Source organism: Pogona vitticeps, chromosome 5, assembly GCF_051106095.1.
Source record: "Pogona vitticeps strain Pit_001003342236 chromosome 5, PviZW2.1, whole genome shotgun sequence".
Classification (NCBI taxonomy): Eukaryota; Metazoa; Chordata; class Lepidosauria; order Squamata; family Agamidae; genus Pogona; species Pogona vitticeps.
This window is the reverse complement of record NC_135787.1, coordinates 96,370,846-96,388,262: the sequence shown is the minus strand read 5'-3', so window position 1 is coordinate 96,388,262 and position 17,417 is coordinate 96,370,846. Positions and strand designations below refer to the sequence as shown.

The window sequence follows — 17,417 nt, the reverse complement described above, 5'->3', positions numbered from 1 at the left end:
GTCAGCTAGATACTTTCGTGAAGTTCCCAAAACAAGATAATGAATACTGTAACAATTTCCCCCTTCATACTCAGCAGCTGGTAAATGGAGGTAGTATATGGCCCTCTTTAATAATAGCCAGCCACTAATAGCCTCTTCCCCAGGAACTAATGTGAACTAAGATTTGGTCTGCCAGTTAGATAGTTAGGTTAATGCTGCAAAACACATGGTTAGAACTCCAAAACTGTTTTAACTTGACATTTCAGGATTTATAGCTAACACAAGTGTGACTCCCCTTCCATCCAGCTTTGTTTGATGACTCAGGTGTGAGTTAAGAGAGAGAAACCCCTGGAAATCCAATATCTCCCTATTCACTCCAGGCAAAATTTTACATACCATATTTTACATTCCTTCCTTCATTTTTTCTTAAGATAAAATATCCTAAACATGTTTTGTCAGATAGTTTTAATGCATCCCCTTGTATCATTTCGGCTTCCTTTTTCCACTTCTACAATGTGCTTTTGAAGGTGCAGTGAGTAAGGTGGTATGCTTAGCATCCCAAGAGTAGTGGTATAGATTTATATATAATTATTATGGCATTGGTAGATTGCTGTGTTTTCCAGATGCTTTCCAAACGATCCCACACCTGGAATTTATCATTTTCAGAGTAGCCGCACATTGGGTCAACATTTATGTTGAGCTATCCACCATAACCCTTCAATGCTTTCATGGTCAGTTACCACCTGCTACACCATTTGTGTATTTGTGTTTTAGGGTTTGTTTGGTTTTTTTGCCCCAGTATGCACCAGCTGACAACTAACACCTCCTTACATTGAAATATGTTTGGCATTTTAATCCCTTCTCTGCCTGCTGCCCCCAGTTTGGAGATATCCTTTTGGAGTTCTAAGTTTGAACCACCGTGAATTGTCATCAGCAAACTTGGCCACTCCACTGCTCATTCCCTGAACTCTTGATCTGCTGCATTCTCCTGAGGCCAATGGAAAACTAATTGTGGCCAGTGTGGTGAGCAGCTGAATCATGTACTCCTGGATGTTAATTATTAATACATTGATAAAGGAAAGCACTTTTGACCAGATTGAATAATTATTCCTTCCATGTTTAGCTTCCTGTTACAAAGTTTGCTAGAACTGTGATAGTGCACATGTTTCCTTACAAATTATTCCGTACCATAAGAAGCATGACAATTGTTACTTAAAATGACAACTGTCACTTCAATCAGTTAGATTATGCAGATTCAAATATTGTGTTTCCTTACAACTTACTCTCAACACACCCTTGACTTCCCTTCGTCTTTCAGCTCTAATGTCAGAAGTGGGAATTCAGGATGCTGTAGTAGCAAACTTGCAAACAGAAGTCCTGCTTTCTTTGTATGGAAGATGAAGGGCATTGAGACAAGTATGTTTATGATCTGCTACGTAGCTTAGCAAGAGAAAGAAAGTGGCAAGTCTACATGTGTGAGTAAATATGTATTATATTGGCCTTTGCAACATTCATTCTGTTCAAAACAAAGGTTGTGGATGATCTGGGGGGGGGGACCTTGATTCTGGGATTAGCATCATCCTATTCTGGAAGGGCGTCTTCTGCTTAGGTGCTCTTGGTAAAGCACAAATAAATTTTGTTTGAATCTCATAATTTTTGTGCAGGAAAAGTGGGGCAATTTTTCTCTGAAAGGATTGTAAACATTGCATTACATTTGCCAGAATGTCTGAGGAAGTGGATTGTATCCATGAAAGCTTATGCTAAGAGAAATCTGTTCCTCTTTAAGGTGGCACACTTCTTTTGTTTTAATATTTTTTACACATGCTGAAACAGATTCACACAGCTACCTCTATGAAAACTGAATAAAAGACAAATTATTCTTTATTTTCCAAAATGTACACGAGCTTCATACAGATTTTTAACAGTTTCTTGATAACAGTTTGCCAATAATAAGCCCACCTTTCTGAAATGCACATTGACAATTGGCCTTAAATTGCTTCAAAGATTTATCGCAGTTTCTATCTCTCATTTTCTGGAGGCAGATTTATCAACCTTATAAGTCTATCCAGTAGTTAGTTAATACAGAAACAAAAGGAAAATACTGGGCCCTTGCTCCAAAAAACTGTTGAGAACCAAAAGCCGCTGGTAGGTCATGAGATATTAAATATATCAGGGCATGAATCCACAGCTATGGCAATGCTGTAATAAAGTGGTTCTTAACTTTTCTTGGTCATGAAGTTCTTTGAGAAGCTGTGGACCATTTCTCCAGAAAAATGTCCATAAACATATACACAGGAAAAATTCTGCGCCAATTCATGACCCTCCTGAAGCAAGTACTTAGACCACAGATCAAGAAACCCTGCCTACTGAAATAGATCCCTGGACAGTATTTAATTTTGCCATGGTCTTCAATGTTAGGCAATGCACTGAAATTCATGTCTCCACTTGAAAAGTTGTGTTCTTCAGTTGAGATTGGACATAACAGTATGGCAATGTTTCTAATCAAATATTTGATCTTGTAATCTCTCTGAACCCTATTTTCTCCATACTTAGGAATTATCTGACTTCCATTTCAATATGTCCACATGGAAAGAGAGGCATTTCCTATGTCAGGAAAAATATGTATCATGGCCAGGCTTTTCTCCAAGACCCTACCATAAACTGGCTATTGAAGCACCGCCACACACAGATGCCAAAATCAAGGTTTGCCAGAAACTGCGCTGCCCAGTTGAAGAGAGTGCCCTTTGGCATGTCTGGGGATATCATACTTGGCTGGATGTAGGAAGGTTGCCACCTATTTATCGCCCAAGGCCAGATCAACCTTTTGATAGCAATACATGGCGGTGGATTACTGCTCCCAGGAAAATGTCAATGACTGAACCACCAGTGCCACCTCCTTCACAACTGAATGGAAACACCTACATCAAGTTTATTGAAGGAGAAGGACTGTTCGTGGATCAAAGACACAAAGAAAGAGTTATGACTCGGACACGGAAAGAAATAAAGCAGTGTGAGCAACTCAAATTAAGGAGTGAATGCCGAGCTCCTCCTCTGGACAGCCAGGGAAATATTATGCCTCCAAAAGAGTTCAAAAGGTAAGATATGCTTCTTTTCCCGGTATTTTTTTTCCTGTTGATTGATGTGGACAGGGCTGGTTCCACCATGGAGCAAGCTGAATCCCTCGCTTCAGACAGTAAGATCAAGATTGCAAGAGAGACAGAGAGGCAAAATGAGAGTGTGCCCCTGCATTTTGATACACCTGCTCTGTCTCCAGTTCTGAGACTGCTCTCTCCTCTTCCTTATCCTGTCCCTATATTTTCCTCGTTATTTTTTTGCCAAAAACCTGCTTGTTTTTTTAAAAAACCTGTACTTTCCCTTTCTCTCCATTCTTTCTTCCTCTCCTCCCACCCTCCCTTTTCCTTACTGGTCTGTCTTTTTTCTGTGTTTGCAATCCAGGCTTCTGAGGGTTAGACTACATAGGGGTTTGTCCCACTGATTGGTCTGTTCTGGGGACAGGCTGGTTCACTCCTTTCCTTGGTGACCACGTGACATAAGTGCCAGTGTAAATCTGCCAGTCTTCAGTGTTCCTACCTGTGCCTTTTTGGCTATCGGGGGCTGCTCATTTCAGCTGTGGGTAGGATCACTCTATTTGGGTTCCGTTCCAGCACATGCAAAGTGGATGGCTTGCTGCTTTCAATTTCCCATCCACTCTCAACTTCTCAGTATTATTGTGGCTTAAGCAGACAGCTTAGCCACTTACTGGTACTGGGAAATTAAAAACTTCTCCTGCTTCTGCATGGAGAGGAAAAGGAAGCAAGCAAATATATATTTTTAAGCCTAGGTAAAGCAGCATTGATGTGCTGTGCCTTTTGGGATGGGGGGCATTAAAAATTTAAAGCTTCCTCGTGGAAGGAAGAGGAGACAAAGGGCAAAGTGGGATTTTTTTTCTCTCCCCCCCTTTCCATTTAAAGGGAGGCAGGCCAAATTAGGTTGCTTGAGGTGGCATGTGTCATATGGATGCAAGGATCACACCAAATGGCATACTCAACCCCTACACAACATTAAGCAACCCTATTAAGCCCAATCCAGCCTGGTTCAATTTAGCTGTCTAGCCAAGCCCTAACATTTATAGCAAAGTTAAGATAACTGGTGAGAGAAGAGGATGGGGCAGGAGAGACGATATATGCAGGGCTGCTCTAAAGCAGGCAATACAGAGATTGGACATGCCTTTGCTCATTTTTCTTGCCCCCCCCCTCTCTCTCTCTCTCACACTCACTCACTCACTCACTCACTCTCTCTCTCTCTCTCTCTCTCTCTCACACACACACACACACACACACACACACACACACACACACACACACACACACACACACACACACACACACACCCTAGATGCAGTATGTTTTAAAGCAAAGAAAAGAGAATCATGCTCCTGGAAGCCTTCAGGAAAGAGAATGCATTTTCAAAACAAGGTGTGTATCTGCACACATTTTTCTTCAATTAAAATAAAAATATTGTTTTAGAACTAAAGGTAGCCTTGTACATGCAGCTGGTTTCTTCATGCAGGCAAGGACAGGCCCATAATAGGTCCTGGATGTCAATGGTTCTGTGAGCTGAATTATCTCTAACAGCCAAGCAGATGTTACTTTAAAACACAGAATAGGACTCTTTTTTTCTGATTTACTCTAGAATAAACATAGGAGGCCAGATCCAGACAATCATACTGTTATGGATCAGCCCCATCATTTGCATTGCAAAATAGTGTTCTGTGAGGGAATGAAGTGGGGATGAGGACCAAGTGCTGAACTGCCCCCAGTGATGCACAAGAAGGCTACATGTCAACAGTGGGAGCGCTATAACCCAAAGTGGTTGGTTGTACATGACTGCACTAGCAGCTGAGTCTCCTGACAATAATTCCATAGGCTCCAGTTTGTGAGAATCATCAAGAACAGATTTTAATGCAACTGAGGAACCAACAGTAACACTGCCCTTAACTGTCTCTCGGAGCTTCCTGGAGAGTTAGGTTTCCTCCACTAACACCCCCCACCAGGAATGTTCTTTCAAGAGGTCCCCCTAATAAAGCCACAGGGGGCCCTGAGATTCCTAGTCTCTGAAAGGTGGGAGATGAGGGTAAGTGCCGGCCATAGTCACAGGCTTTTCAAGGATAGCTGGTAGAGCTGGGTGGGAGTTGCTGGAGCCCGCTCCTCGGCTCTTCCTGGAGCCACCTCTGCCTCTCTCACTGGGGCTTCTGTCATGAGGGCTGCTGCTTTTGTTGGACATCACAAGCACCAAGGTCATGTCAAAGGTACCATCAGCTCTGGAGACCTGGCCCTTGGTGGCGGCCCCTTCCTCTAGCAGGGACTTCAGCCCAAGCCTCTTCTTCTCAATCACTCTCTACCTCAGCGAAAGTACAGAATTGGGGATCCCAAACCCCAACAGCTTCTTCCCACAACTCCTCCTCCTCCTCCTCCTCCTCCTCCTCCAAAGTCTCAGTCTCTCCCTTCATTTCCTGAAAGAAGCCACCAAGTACAGTACTCTGGGGTTTCCTCCTTAATCCCAGCCTTTGCTTCATCCTCTCCCCCTCACAGGTGGCCCTCATCAGCCAGCTTCCTCACAGGCATCTGTTGTCCCTCTCCCTTGCTTAGTAGGGGCCCAGGAGTGAGCCCTCTCACAATGACACACATCCAGAATTGCCCAGATCCCCCCTCACGTTGCTTCCGTGGATGAAATCTTGCTTTTGAAAAGCCTCTAGTGGTGTCCCTGAAAGGCTCTCCAGATTTGGTCTAGTGTGTGTTCAAATCTCACTTTAGTTTCAGACACAATTGCATCAAATTCCACATGCTGCATTATTATTTCAGCTTCAGTCCTTGCCTGTGATAAGATCTGGTCTTCTTCACTTGGCCAATAAATTGTAACACTCACTATTAATGTTATTGTATTTTGAACAGATATAAGCGCCTGCTTTCGGGGAAGAGCCCATCATCACTTTGTGTCCAACTGCAGCCTGTCACACTTCCTTCTAAAGACTATTGGAACTACCCTTGCCCAAGTCTCCAGCCCCATTACCAGGAAGCAGCTGTCAAGTTTGCTCTGAAGAACAACAGTCCAATCTATCAGGAAGTGGTGGAAAAATACCAGAAACTGGCCCTTTCTGGGAGCAAAATCAGGCCTTGCACACCTGTCAATTAAATAAAGGAACTGAAGTGAAACTTGACACTCACTGAACTACCAGGCAGTAAACTAGTAATTTAACCCTGTTACTGGTAAAACTGTAATTATAAATGAAGGCAAGCTGTCACTGCAGAAATGACTACCTAAGAACACAAAGCAAGCACTCTAGGTATATTCACATCATGCAATTAAACTGGGTTCAGAGTCAATCCTTTGCTACACAGTGTCCCTGGGACTAATTCTTTGGTCAGTGTAAATCACTCAGCATTAACTTTCAGCAGCAAATTGCCACCAGTTAAGAAGTCAGTGCTGTTTTTTTCTTGCCACAGATCAGTTTTTTTCTTGCCAAAGATTTGATGCATGATCAGAAAAACCAGCACCAGCTTCCTAACTAATGGCATATGTTTGCTGCAATGTATAGTAATGGAGTTATGCACTTACAGTATATTATGTAAAGGATTCTAGCCCAAAACCTAAATGTTACCTTTCATAGCCACTTACAGAGATTGTCCAGACGATTAAAAACTCTGTAGTAAAAGCTACGCACAGTCCTTCTCCTCTGTACAATAATAGTTCTTCAGTACATCTCAGCTTTCTGCCTCAAGAACTGTGTTTGGAATATCATCATAGCTTAAAAGAGAAGAATGCTCAGTCCAGATTTGGAATACAAACCACTGATCCAGTCCAGATCCACCAGTGCTGTGGCAGTAGTGTACTTACCAGAAAGATAAGGGCTAGAACCCCACAGCTGAACTTCAGGTTCATCTCCTTCTTATGTAATACATTGCACAGTCAATTCTATGAAGGCCTACTGCTCATGTGACCCTGAATGGCCATTGTTATTACTGTGTGCTGTGAGGCTGCCTCTGACTTTTAGCAAACCTATGAATGAGTGATCTCCAAAATGTCCTGTCCACTACAGTCCCACTCAGCTCTTGCAAACTCAAGCCTGTTGTTCTTTTATGGAGTCAATCCACTCCATATTTGGTCTTCCTCTTTTCCTACGTCCCTCAATATCTTATCTTTTCCAAATGAATCTTGTCTTCTCATGATGTGCCCAAAGTATGATAGCCTCATTTCCATTTTTGTCTCCAGAGAAAGTTCAGTCTTGACTTGATCTAGAACCCACTTGTCTGTCTGGTAGTCCAGGTTACCTGCAAAATTATCCTCCAGCATATTTCAAATTAATTTTTTTCCTGTCAGCTTTCTTCACTGTCCAACTTTCTCACCATATATAGTGATCAGGAACACAATAGTGTGGACATTTTTGGCCTTGGTCTCCAGTGACACATCCTTACATTTCTTCATTGTTGCCATTCTGAGTCTTAGTCTTTCTCTTTCTTGGCTGCAGTCTCCATTTGAATTATGATTGAACCAAGACATACGAAACCTTTAAAAAGTTTCAGTTTCTTCACTGTCAACAATAAAGTAATGTAGTACTTCTGCAGTCACAGTTTTTGTCTTATGTTCAACTGCTCTGGGACTTTCACTTTCATCAGAAGTAATTTCAAGTCATTGTTGCTTTCTGCCACTAAGACAGTATCATCTGCTTATTTTAAATTATTGATGTTTCACTCTTCATTCATCTGAATCTAGTCTGGCTTTCCGTTATGATATGAACATCAGACATTTCTTGCTCTATAAAAAGCCTTTTTAAAATATTGTGTTTAATTCTTGTAAGTTTCCTTGGGTCTTTTTCAAAAAGAAAGGTGGGGTAAATACCACAAATAAATAAAAAAATTAAATATTAATAATCCTCTGTCTTCTTGATACTCAACATATATATAAATGTACATTGCTGCAGTTAATTGTATAATGGAGCAGAGCAAGAAATACACTGAATAACTGGCAATGTCTGGCATAAATGGAAGTGAAACCTGCAAGTTACAGAGTGAGATTTCATTAGTGTTCCCATTAAAAAAAATTGTTTATGCAAATATATGGAGGTCCAGAAGGAAGCACTTCACAGTAGATGGAAAGAGGATGGACACTCTATTATGAAACCTAGTGCTCTGCCCACATTTTGGACAAGACATGCCAGGATGTAGACACAAAAATCTATTTACTTATTTTATTTATTATTAGACTTTTACCCCGCCCCCCCCTAGACACTCAGGGCCTGAGTGCAAGTGGTTGAGTGAGTTATGGTTCAATAATGACTGGTAGAGCTACTATCTAGAAGCGCCCACTATCAGAAAGGGGAAAACATACACACAAACACAGAGAGGAGTTTTCTGGTGTGATAATTTTTAAAACGTTTAACATAAGGCAAAAAAAAAAAACCCACAACAACCCTGTACGATCTAAAGAAAAATCGAAATGTTTATTCATATTCTAGACTCTAGGTTGGATTAACATTATGATTACTGAATCAAAACACCTATCATTTTGAAATACAATCTTTATTGAAGTGTTCAACAGAAAGATAAAAACAAAAAATAAAATAAATAGATACAACAAAACATATACAAATTTAAACCTAACGGTATTTTACATGTGTGCTAGTGTTTCTTAAAGTCCTATTCCTGCTGCATATACTGCCATTTTTGTCTGCTGGCCTGTTAAGTTTTGAAATACTTCTCCTGTACAAAGAACTACTGTTAACGGTATTCACTAAATCACTTTCATTTTTCAATGTTTATGTAAGTCTTTTGTGACAGAAGAGAAAGTGACTGAGGAGAAGTTAAGCAATAAGAACCATGAGAAAAAAATGTGAAAAAAATTTACTTTCGATTGCTTTGCCTTTGACCGTAACTCTGCCATTACTTTTGAATCTGCATTGCTGCTTTCCTCCTTCACTGGAGACCAGAATTTTAATGCTGCTTCAGCTGTTTCTGCAGAAAAGGAGTACACTGAGTTTAATGCAACCAAGTTGGCCAGGTCTAGTAAGCACTGAGATGATATGAAAAGCAGCGCTACCGGTTGTGTGCTTATGTACAGTCTGCTGGTCGACTTTCTTGGGTAACAGGGTGACAGCTGGAGGATGAACTTCTGGCAGGAAAGCTGAGCTGAGAAGGAGTTTTTAAGTGCTCTGCTGGAAAGTACAGGGTCTTATGAATGAGCTCTCTAACAGCAGATATGTCATCTTCAGCTATAGAAAAGGGAGACACACACACATTGTTACTACTGAAATGATGAAAAATGTATATTTGTATTGTTAAGACTACACCACCCACAGAATACATCTTCTTCATCTCCTGCTTCCAAATATATCATCTATTTGACGTCTTTATTGACCATCTGGTGATGTCCACATGTACAGCCATCTGTTGGTTGCTTGAAGCATGTATTTACAATAAACAGACTGTTGGCTTCACAGAACTCTACAAGTTGTTCTCCTGCTTTGTTTCTACCTGTCTTTTCTCCCCGTCATAATCCTTTGTACAAGAAACAGTGATAATTTCTTGAATGTTCAACAGGCATTAATTAGCCTTTCATGAATACCATACAGATTTTATATGCAAAGTGTCTCCAGCACTTTTAAATGTACAGGTTATGTGCTGTTGTGAGGTATCTTAGTGACCACCAGTGCTTTTACACAAATGGATGCCTCCACTCCTGCTTCAATGCCTTGTTTTCAGTACGACTGTATTTGATTTGGTGATCATTCTCAGAAACATGCCCTAGAAATAAGTGTAGTGGGACAGGGGCAGAGCAGTTCTCACTGGTATGCTTAACTCTAGAAGGCTACAAACAAAGTGTCTGTGCAAGTGGAACACCTATACATGTGAATGCATCCATTTTTAATCCAATAGTGTGGCCTTCATCAAAGAGGAACAGGAGTGCCCTTCTTATTCAAGCCAGTGACATCTCCCCCAAAATGGATCTGCCACTACAAGCCTCAATATTCTATTGCATCTAAAAATGATACCTCCAGAGCTAATGAATTATATTTTGGGAACTGTAATCTACTGTAATCTATTTCATGATTACATGAATATATGAATATATAAAAAAGGTTTGACAAGAAAACTGCCAGAGATACAGCTCAATGTCATGAAAATAAACAGAGGGAAATAAGATTCCTATAAAACCATGTGAGAACTTACTTTCCTTAAGGAAAAAATATGGAATAAAAAGTAAGTTCATATTGTGGGCATTTTCCACAGTGTTGTCCCTTACTTCAGATACTAATTTGTTATTACTGAATATACCCAATAGGCTCCCCAAGGTTCTTTCTGACAAGGAGCTGATAAAATCGGAATGCGTACACTACAGACAAAAAAGGCATTAGACTGCACTTTTGGACAGTCTGGTATTTTAATCAAACAATCATGAAAGGTATATGGGCAGAGAAGTTTTCCCACAGCAAAAGTGAAACCTGTTTTGTTTAGGTCTGAATGGTAGGAGAGAGAAATTAAATAGCCGGTAATAACTGGATAAATTGGGCTTTGAAAACAGCCATTAAAAGGGGGAAATTTTGAGTCGCTAAAACATTTTGCTTTTTGTTTTTTTAAAAAATTTTAAGTGAAAGGATAGAACTGTCGATACTATAATGACAAATTTTCTTTGGAAAAACTAAACACTAAATTAATTTCTTATACTTTTGCCACCTTGGATTTATACTATATGCTTATTGGCATTTTGCAATGTTACCTATTTTGTTTGTTTACACTTCACCTTGACTTTGCTTTGGTGTTTCTGACCCAGATCCAAACAGAGAGGATAGAGTGCTTGCAGCCTGCAAAGACACCCCACTTCTCTTTTCTGTCTTATTTGTAATCGAGAACACTGCCACCATTTTTCAGATTATATGAAGTCTGTTTACATACCAACACCCAGCTGGAGCAGGAGATCTCTGTATTCAGAGTTGCTCTCTAATATCTTCAGCAAATTAGTAGACTCCATTCTCTCCAACTGCACATCCCAATAGATGTATATCTTTTGACTGAAACTGACGTATACCAGGCAAGGGCTATGGCAGTTGCCTTTGCAGGCATACAGGCCTAAGAGAAATTAAATACCTGTTATTCAAACATCACCAAAGGAAGAACTTTAGTGAAAATAACTGCTTCATGTGCTGGTGCTCTACTTGACTGCCAAATACAATAAGCTGATAGCAAATCCGCTGAATATACTCCACTGAATAATATGGAGCAACCAAGGGGCAGCAAACAAGCAAGAGTCAGGCTTTCTGTGGACAATCAATGTACCTACAGTACATCCTCAACTGCAAAATTAAAATAAAAATCATAATCGGGATAGCAAGCAAATGACCACGAAAATATAGTTCAGAAGGAGTTGTGCATTAATCTTTTGGCACTTTAAACACAAACAGATCCATTAAAAGATGCCATAGAAATCTGTTTATTTAAAAAATGCAACATGGTTATTTCATATCTGAGCTTCATCTGGACTGTGTCCTCTCAACAGAACATGAGCAGCAGTAGTCTGCTAGAGGGCAGTTTATGTCTTTCTCTGCTATCACCAGTCTCGTACACTATAATCTGCTGGAAGAACCAACAGAAGGTACTGCAGAACTGCAGGCCTCGAACAGAGATTGTGCCTTATGAGAACTTTCCAGATTAACTAGCAACCATTCTGCAAACTTCAACATACCCCCTAATTTTCAGACCCACTGGGTGGGGTTCTGCCTCTCTCGCATGCAACTTTGCCCGTGTGCAGGTGTGACGCACACACACACACACACACACCTGTGCCATGTTCTGTCGCAACCGGAACCAAAAGGGCTGAAAGCAATCACTGCATGTAGGATGAAAGCTGCACGGAGGGAGGTGGAGTCATGCACACATCTCAGAGGGAACCTTGGCAAAGTCTGAGACAAATTTAAATACAGTGTGAAGGTTGGGCTTTCTATTTAAAAAACATCAATCTGATTTGTAGTGGGGTACTTTTATTGAAGATTCAGTGGTTCTGCAGTGCTTCTCTCTAAATTTTGAACTGATATTTTTATTTTAATGTTAGGTCCCATTAAAATAAAATAACAATGGCCATTTAATCCAGGGGTAGGCAACTTTACTTGGGGAGTTCTAACATACCAGAGGCTGCATGTTAGAACTCCATGTGTTTTTTTCCCTCAATATTAAAAAATAAATACAGTGGTGCCCCGCATAGCGACAATAATCCGTTCCGGAAAAATTGTCGCTATACGGATTCGTCGCTATACGGGGCAAAAAAGCCCATAGAAACACATTAAAACGTAATCAACGTGTTCCTATGGGCTTGAAACTCACCATTCAGTGAAGATCCTCCATAGCGCGGCCATTTTCGCTGTTCTTTTAAGGGAGGAATATGTCCCAGAAAGAGCGGGCAGCCATTTTGAAACCGCCAGTCAGCTGTTATAAAAGCATTGCTATGATCTGAACCGATCATAGCAAAGCCAAGTTCCACTGCCAGCCAGCCCTGGAGGACGCCCGGCCTCCTTGCCGGGGCTGTCCCAGGGCACAAACAGGTGGGCCGGAGGGTCTTTCTCCGGTGAGCAGCGGGCTGGAGGGATGCAGCCGCAGGGGTGGGGAAGGGGTGGGTGGGAAGGGACGCGCCGGGCACCCCTCGCTCGCCAGCTAGCCCAGGAGACACCCGGCTAAGGCAGGCGAGCGAGGGGTTAAAACGATGCAGCCGCCGGGGGTGGGGAAGGGGTGGGTGGGAAGGGACGCACCGGGCACCCCTCGCTCGCCAGCTAGCCCAGGAGACACCCGGCTAAGGCAGGCGAGCAAGGGGTTAAAGCAATGCAGCCGCCGGGGGTGGGGAAGGGGTGGGTGGGAAGGGACGCGCCGGGCACCCCTCGCTCGCCAGCTAGCCCAGGAGACACCCGGCTAAGACAGGCGAGCAAGGGGTGGAAGGGATGCAGCCGCCAGGGGTGGGGAAGGGGTGGATGGGAAGGGACGCGCCGGGCACCCCTCGCTCGCCAGCTAGCCCAGGAGACACCCGGCTACGGCAGGCGAGCGAAGGGTTAAAGCGATGCAGCCGCCGGGGGTGGGGAAGGGGTGGGTGGGAAGGGACGCGCCGGGCACCCCTCGCTCGCCAGCTAGCCCAGGAGACACCCGGCTAAGACAGGCGAGCAAGGGGTGGAAGGGATGCAGCCGCCAGGGGTGGGGAAGGGGTGGATGGGAAGGGACGCGCCGGGCACCCCTCGCTCGCCAGCTAGCCCAGGAGACACCCGGCTAAGGCAGGCGAGTGAGGGGTTAAAGCGATGCAGCCGCCGGGGGTGGGGAAGGGGTGGGTGGGAAGGGACGCGCCGGGCACCCCTCGCTCGCCAGCTAGCCCAGGAGACACCCGGCTAAGACAGGCGAGCAAGGGGTGGAAGGGATGCAGCCGCCAGGGGTGGGGAAGGGGTGGGTGGGAAGGGACGCGCCGGGCACCTCTCGCTCGCCAGCTAGCCCAGGAGACACCCGGCTAAGACAGGCGAGTGAGGGGTTAAAGCGATGCAGCCGCGGGGGGTGGGGAAGGGGTGGGTGGGAATAGACGTGCCGGCAATCCATCGCTCGCCAGCCAGTCAGCTAGCCCGGGAGATACCCGGCTAAGGCCGGCGAGCAGCGGGCTGGAAGAAGGCAGCCGCCCAGGGTGGGGAGGAGGAGAGGGAAGGGGTGCGCCAGCCTAACGCCGCTCGCCAGCTCGCCCGGGAGACACCCGGACAAGGCCGGCGAGCAGCGGGCTGGAAGAAGGCGTGGGCGGGGAGGAGGAGAGGGAAGGGGCGGCCCAGCCACCGTCAGTGAGCCAACCCCGCACTCCCGGTCTCCTTGGCGGGCGAGGAGGGGGTCTCTGGTGCACTGCCGCCCCCGTCCAGCCACTGCCACCCTGATCCCAGTCCCCGGCGGGCGCCTCCTCCTTTGCAGCGCCGCCCGCCGGAACTGCTCTCTGGCTCGGCGCCCCAGGGGTTGCTGCGCGCCGGGAATGGGGCCAGGCCCTTCACCCCTCCTTCCCTCCCTCCTCCCGAGGCGCCGATCAGCTGTTTGCTTTGCCATGATCCGTTCCCCAAGCAGGGAACCGATCATCGCAAAGCGAAATTTCCCCATAGGGAACATCGGAAAGCGATCACAAAAGCGATCGCAAAATCTTCATCGCAAAGCGATTTCATCGTTATACGATGCAATCGCTATGCGAGGCACCACTGTAAATCAAAATGACCAGGAAAAAATAGCTTCTCTGGATTTAGGTGGAAAAGAGATGGAGGTGGGTGTCATCAACATACCCAGCCCAAAGCTCTAGAAAACTGCTCCCAGCAGTTTCATAACAGTTAAAATTGCACTGGGGACCAGACTGAATCCAAGGGACCCTACAAGCCAACAATCACAGCACCAAACCAGAGTCCTCCAACAAAAGCTTCTGAAAAATCGCCCCTCAAGGAAGGGCCAGAACCACTGTAAGACAGCGCCTCTGCGCAGAGGTAACCCTTCTCCATTTCCTTTTACACTGGAGACTCTATGGATTGAACCATAGTCTTTAAGGACATGGACTGTGTACCATACCAAAATCTTTCGCTTTTAACATGCTAAATCAGCAGGTCAGCCTGATACTGTGCATTCCATCCATAGTCTTAAGCAGGAATCTTGCTGAACTGTGCTGCTACCTGAGATCCTTTCAGTGAACAGAGGAGGGATGTTAGGTTGAGATCTTCCGTATCAAAATAAGAGCTCACCTGAACAGAAGGCACTCACATTTTCATCAACTTGGAACCTAGCCACTGTCCGGTCATGATCTATGATATATGTCTGTCCATCCCAAGCACAAGCAATCACCTCCTCATGGCCATTGCCCTGGAAAAGTTCAACACTTACAATTAGGAGGAAATCCTATTAACTGTGAGAATTTTCCTTATTCATCTTGTCCCAGTAGTGAGAGTTTGTCACTAGAGCCAAATCAGAAAGGTTAATTAAAAAAAAACTGGAATCAAAGCTACAAATGCAAGAAGCCAATGTAAGTTGCAAAGCATATGAGAGAGCAGAGACAGCAACTTAACTCAAAGTTAAATTAGGACCATCCACTGGGCTCTTCTGCTGTCTAAAAATTACAGGAAGATAGTTCAGGAGTGTTTTATATGTTAATAGTATTAAAATGAAGAAAGTATCATTTTGATCCATGACCGGTTAAAAGTCCTGATGAAGATGCTCTGAGCTTTCCTAAGCAGCAGTGCAATGTAAGTGAAACAATTTGCTCAGAAATTAGCCATCAAGGTAAAAGAAACACGGTCTGCTTGCAGATTTTTTTTTCAGATTGCTAGGCACATGCTGCTGAAACGCTTCTTTTTCAACCTTCCCTTGCCCGTGCTTCCTCTGGTCATTCAGCACATCCAAACAGCAGCACTGCTTTCTCTGCTGACCATTAGGACATCATTTAATTGTCCCCCAAATGTAGGGAGAAAAAAAGGGAATGGGACAGAAGCTGTAACTGTGACGCCTATCTCCTCAGAAGAAAGCACACCAGCAGCATGTGCCTGGAGAAGTCTCTCTAGAAGCAAACATATGTTTTATTCTTAAAATGTTGCTGTGTTTAGCATGAAAGATGCTCCTCTCTCATCTAAGAAGGGAGCTGGATGCAACTACCAATATAAACGATTGTAACCAGGAGCAGAACTCACAGTGACATCCAGCTTTGATAGAGCAAAAAGTTGGTGGTCAACTTGCACTGACCATAGCAGCTTGTCTGCACCCTCCATGAGCTTCAGTGTCCCTACAGGAGAGAAAAAAAATAAATTAAAGAGTTTTCCATGTGAACTGCCAGAGGATTCATGTTTGGGAGGTTATTATAGTAGATTCTCATCACACTGTCTCAACTTATATCTGGCCTTACTTATCCAGTAGAATGCACCCTTGGAGAGAGGAAGATGCTCAATGGAAAAGCCTATGATACCCTGCTCTACCTCCAGTTCCCATAATGAGGTCCCAGAAAATTCTGAGGAACTTCTGAGCCAGTGTTTCTGGTAGTTTTTGTCTAAATTACATCTCACATCATCCAGGCAAGATGGCGGGGGGGGGGAGGCGCGGAGAGGGCATATTTTAATTGGGTCTAGGGTTCAGGTGTGTCCAGCAAGCCCATTACCAAGAGGAAAATGTTTGAAATGAGATTGTAGATTATGCTTGAGGATATATATGCATGCATATAGACTATCCTTATCTTGGAGTCTATGGGACACATTCCAAACAACAAGCTACCCAGCCCAAGCCTTCCTCTTATTTGTCAATCCCCCTGGAATGCCAAGTGGCATTGTTGGGGCAAAAGATAGATCCTGCAAATCAACAGAACCTAATCATCCTTTGTGTCTTTGTAGAGTTCCTTCTATCTTTTGCACAAACATAGTAAAGCTGGATAGCTATTCTACTTCCAGAGCTTTCTTCATCAACCTTAGCACCTGTTTCTGATGCTTGGACTTAGCCCATGTGATCACAATGAAGTGAATTAATAAAATGAAAGTAATAATACAGTGTGTGTGCAGAATACTGTGCCTTAACCTTAAAGTTGCATGATCAGGTCTAGGTCCAAAGGAACAGAACAGCATTGTGTATATCCTAGGGTTAATGATCTGTATAGAATCTCTTAAGAGTATTTCTCAGAAACTGTGCAGGCAGGCAGTCATCATTCCTTAGTGACATACTGGCCCCACTTCACACTACTCCGCTGCATTTCACACAGAAATTCAAAAAGGTGCAGGAGTACCAAAGGGAGGTGGTGGTAGGAAAATCTTATTTTCATCTTAACATCAAACTGTAGTTTTGAGTTCTAGGAAAATGTAATTTCCATGCCACTAACAGGCTAGTTATGGGATAGTTAATTTCCTCCATCAACTTAATCATAATCTTATCTGTCATATGAAAAGCTATTTTGAACTAATGTCTCAACTGCAATCCAGACAATTCTTCCCTTTGTATTATCCCCAAGTAATTAGCACCCTTACCATCCAAAGTACAAAGTGCAAAGAGACCTGAGCCATCGTATTCCTTGGCAGATCCTGCAGAGATGGAGTCCAAGAGGGAAGAGTTGGGAAGGAGCAAAGTTAAAGTTAAACAGTCAGCACAGTCCTTCTGCACTACATTCAGTTATGACTTCGCAAGTGTTTTCCAACTGAACTCACTGCAAGGGGTGAGCTACAGAACTGTGTAGAATCTTCCCTGAAAATGTCTGGATGTGTTTAACTTAGAAAGAAAAAGATTAAATTAAATATAAAAATAAAGAAAAAAAACTGCAGATCATTGGTTAAGGGTGTGATACAACTTTCTACAATTATGCCAAAGTGTTTAGAAAAGAGATGAGGGGGAGAAATCCCCACTCCCATATTACTAAAACCTAGGTTGACTAAATTCTTTTTAAAA

General features: G+C 43.6%; 2 protein-coding genes across 9 annotated transcripts in view; one reads left to right on the top strand and one right to left on the bottom strand.

Moving 5' to 3' along the window:
* Positions 1 to 2,556: 2,556 nt before the first annotated feature.
* TEX52 (testis expressed 52) lies at positions 2,557 to 7,861 on the top strand. Its single transcript, XM_020811208.3, has 2 exons — positions 2,557 to 3,074; positions 5,931 to 7,861. The coding sequence occupies exons 1-2, from the start codon at positions 2,557 to 2,559 to the stop codon at positions 6,169 to 6,171; spliced, it is 759 nt and encodes a 252-aa protein (XP_020666867.1). The 3' UTR covers positions 6,172 to 7,861.
* A 675-nt stretch (positions 7,862 to 8,536) lies between these two features.
* ITFG2 (integrin alpha FG-GAP repeat containing 2) overlaps positions 8,537 to 17,417 on the bottom strand; it is a 48,384-nt gene continuing 39,503 nt past the window's right edge. For 4 of the 8 annotated variants that reach the window (XM_078394116.1, XM_020811203.3, XM_020811202.3 and 1 more), the window contains exons 8-12: positions 17,003 to 17,056; positions 15,689 to 15,780; positions 14,750 to 14,867; positions 10,926 to 11,099; positions 8,537 to 9,244 (exon numbers count right to left, since the gene is read on the bottom strand). In XM_078394116.1, the coding sequence (XP_078250242.1) occupies positions 9,084 to 9,244; positions 10,926 to 11,099; positions 14,750 to 14,867; positions 15,689 to 15,780; positions 17,003 to 17,056 (599 nt within the window). In that variant the 3' untranslated portion in view covers positions 8,537 to 9,083. The remainder of the gene's footprint in view (positions 9,245 to 10,925; positions 11,100 to 14,749; positions 14,868 to 15,688; positions 15,781 to 17,002; positions 17,057 to 17,417) is intronic. The other 4 variants (XR_013545586.1, XM_073000968.2, XR_013545585.1 and 1 more) reach the window with 4 other exon arrangements.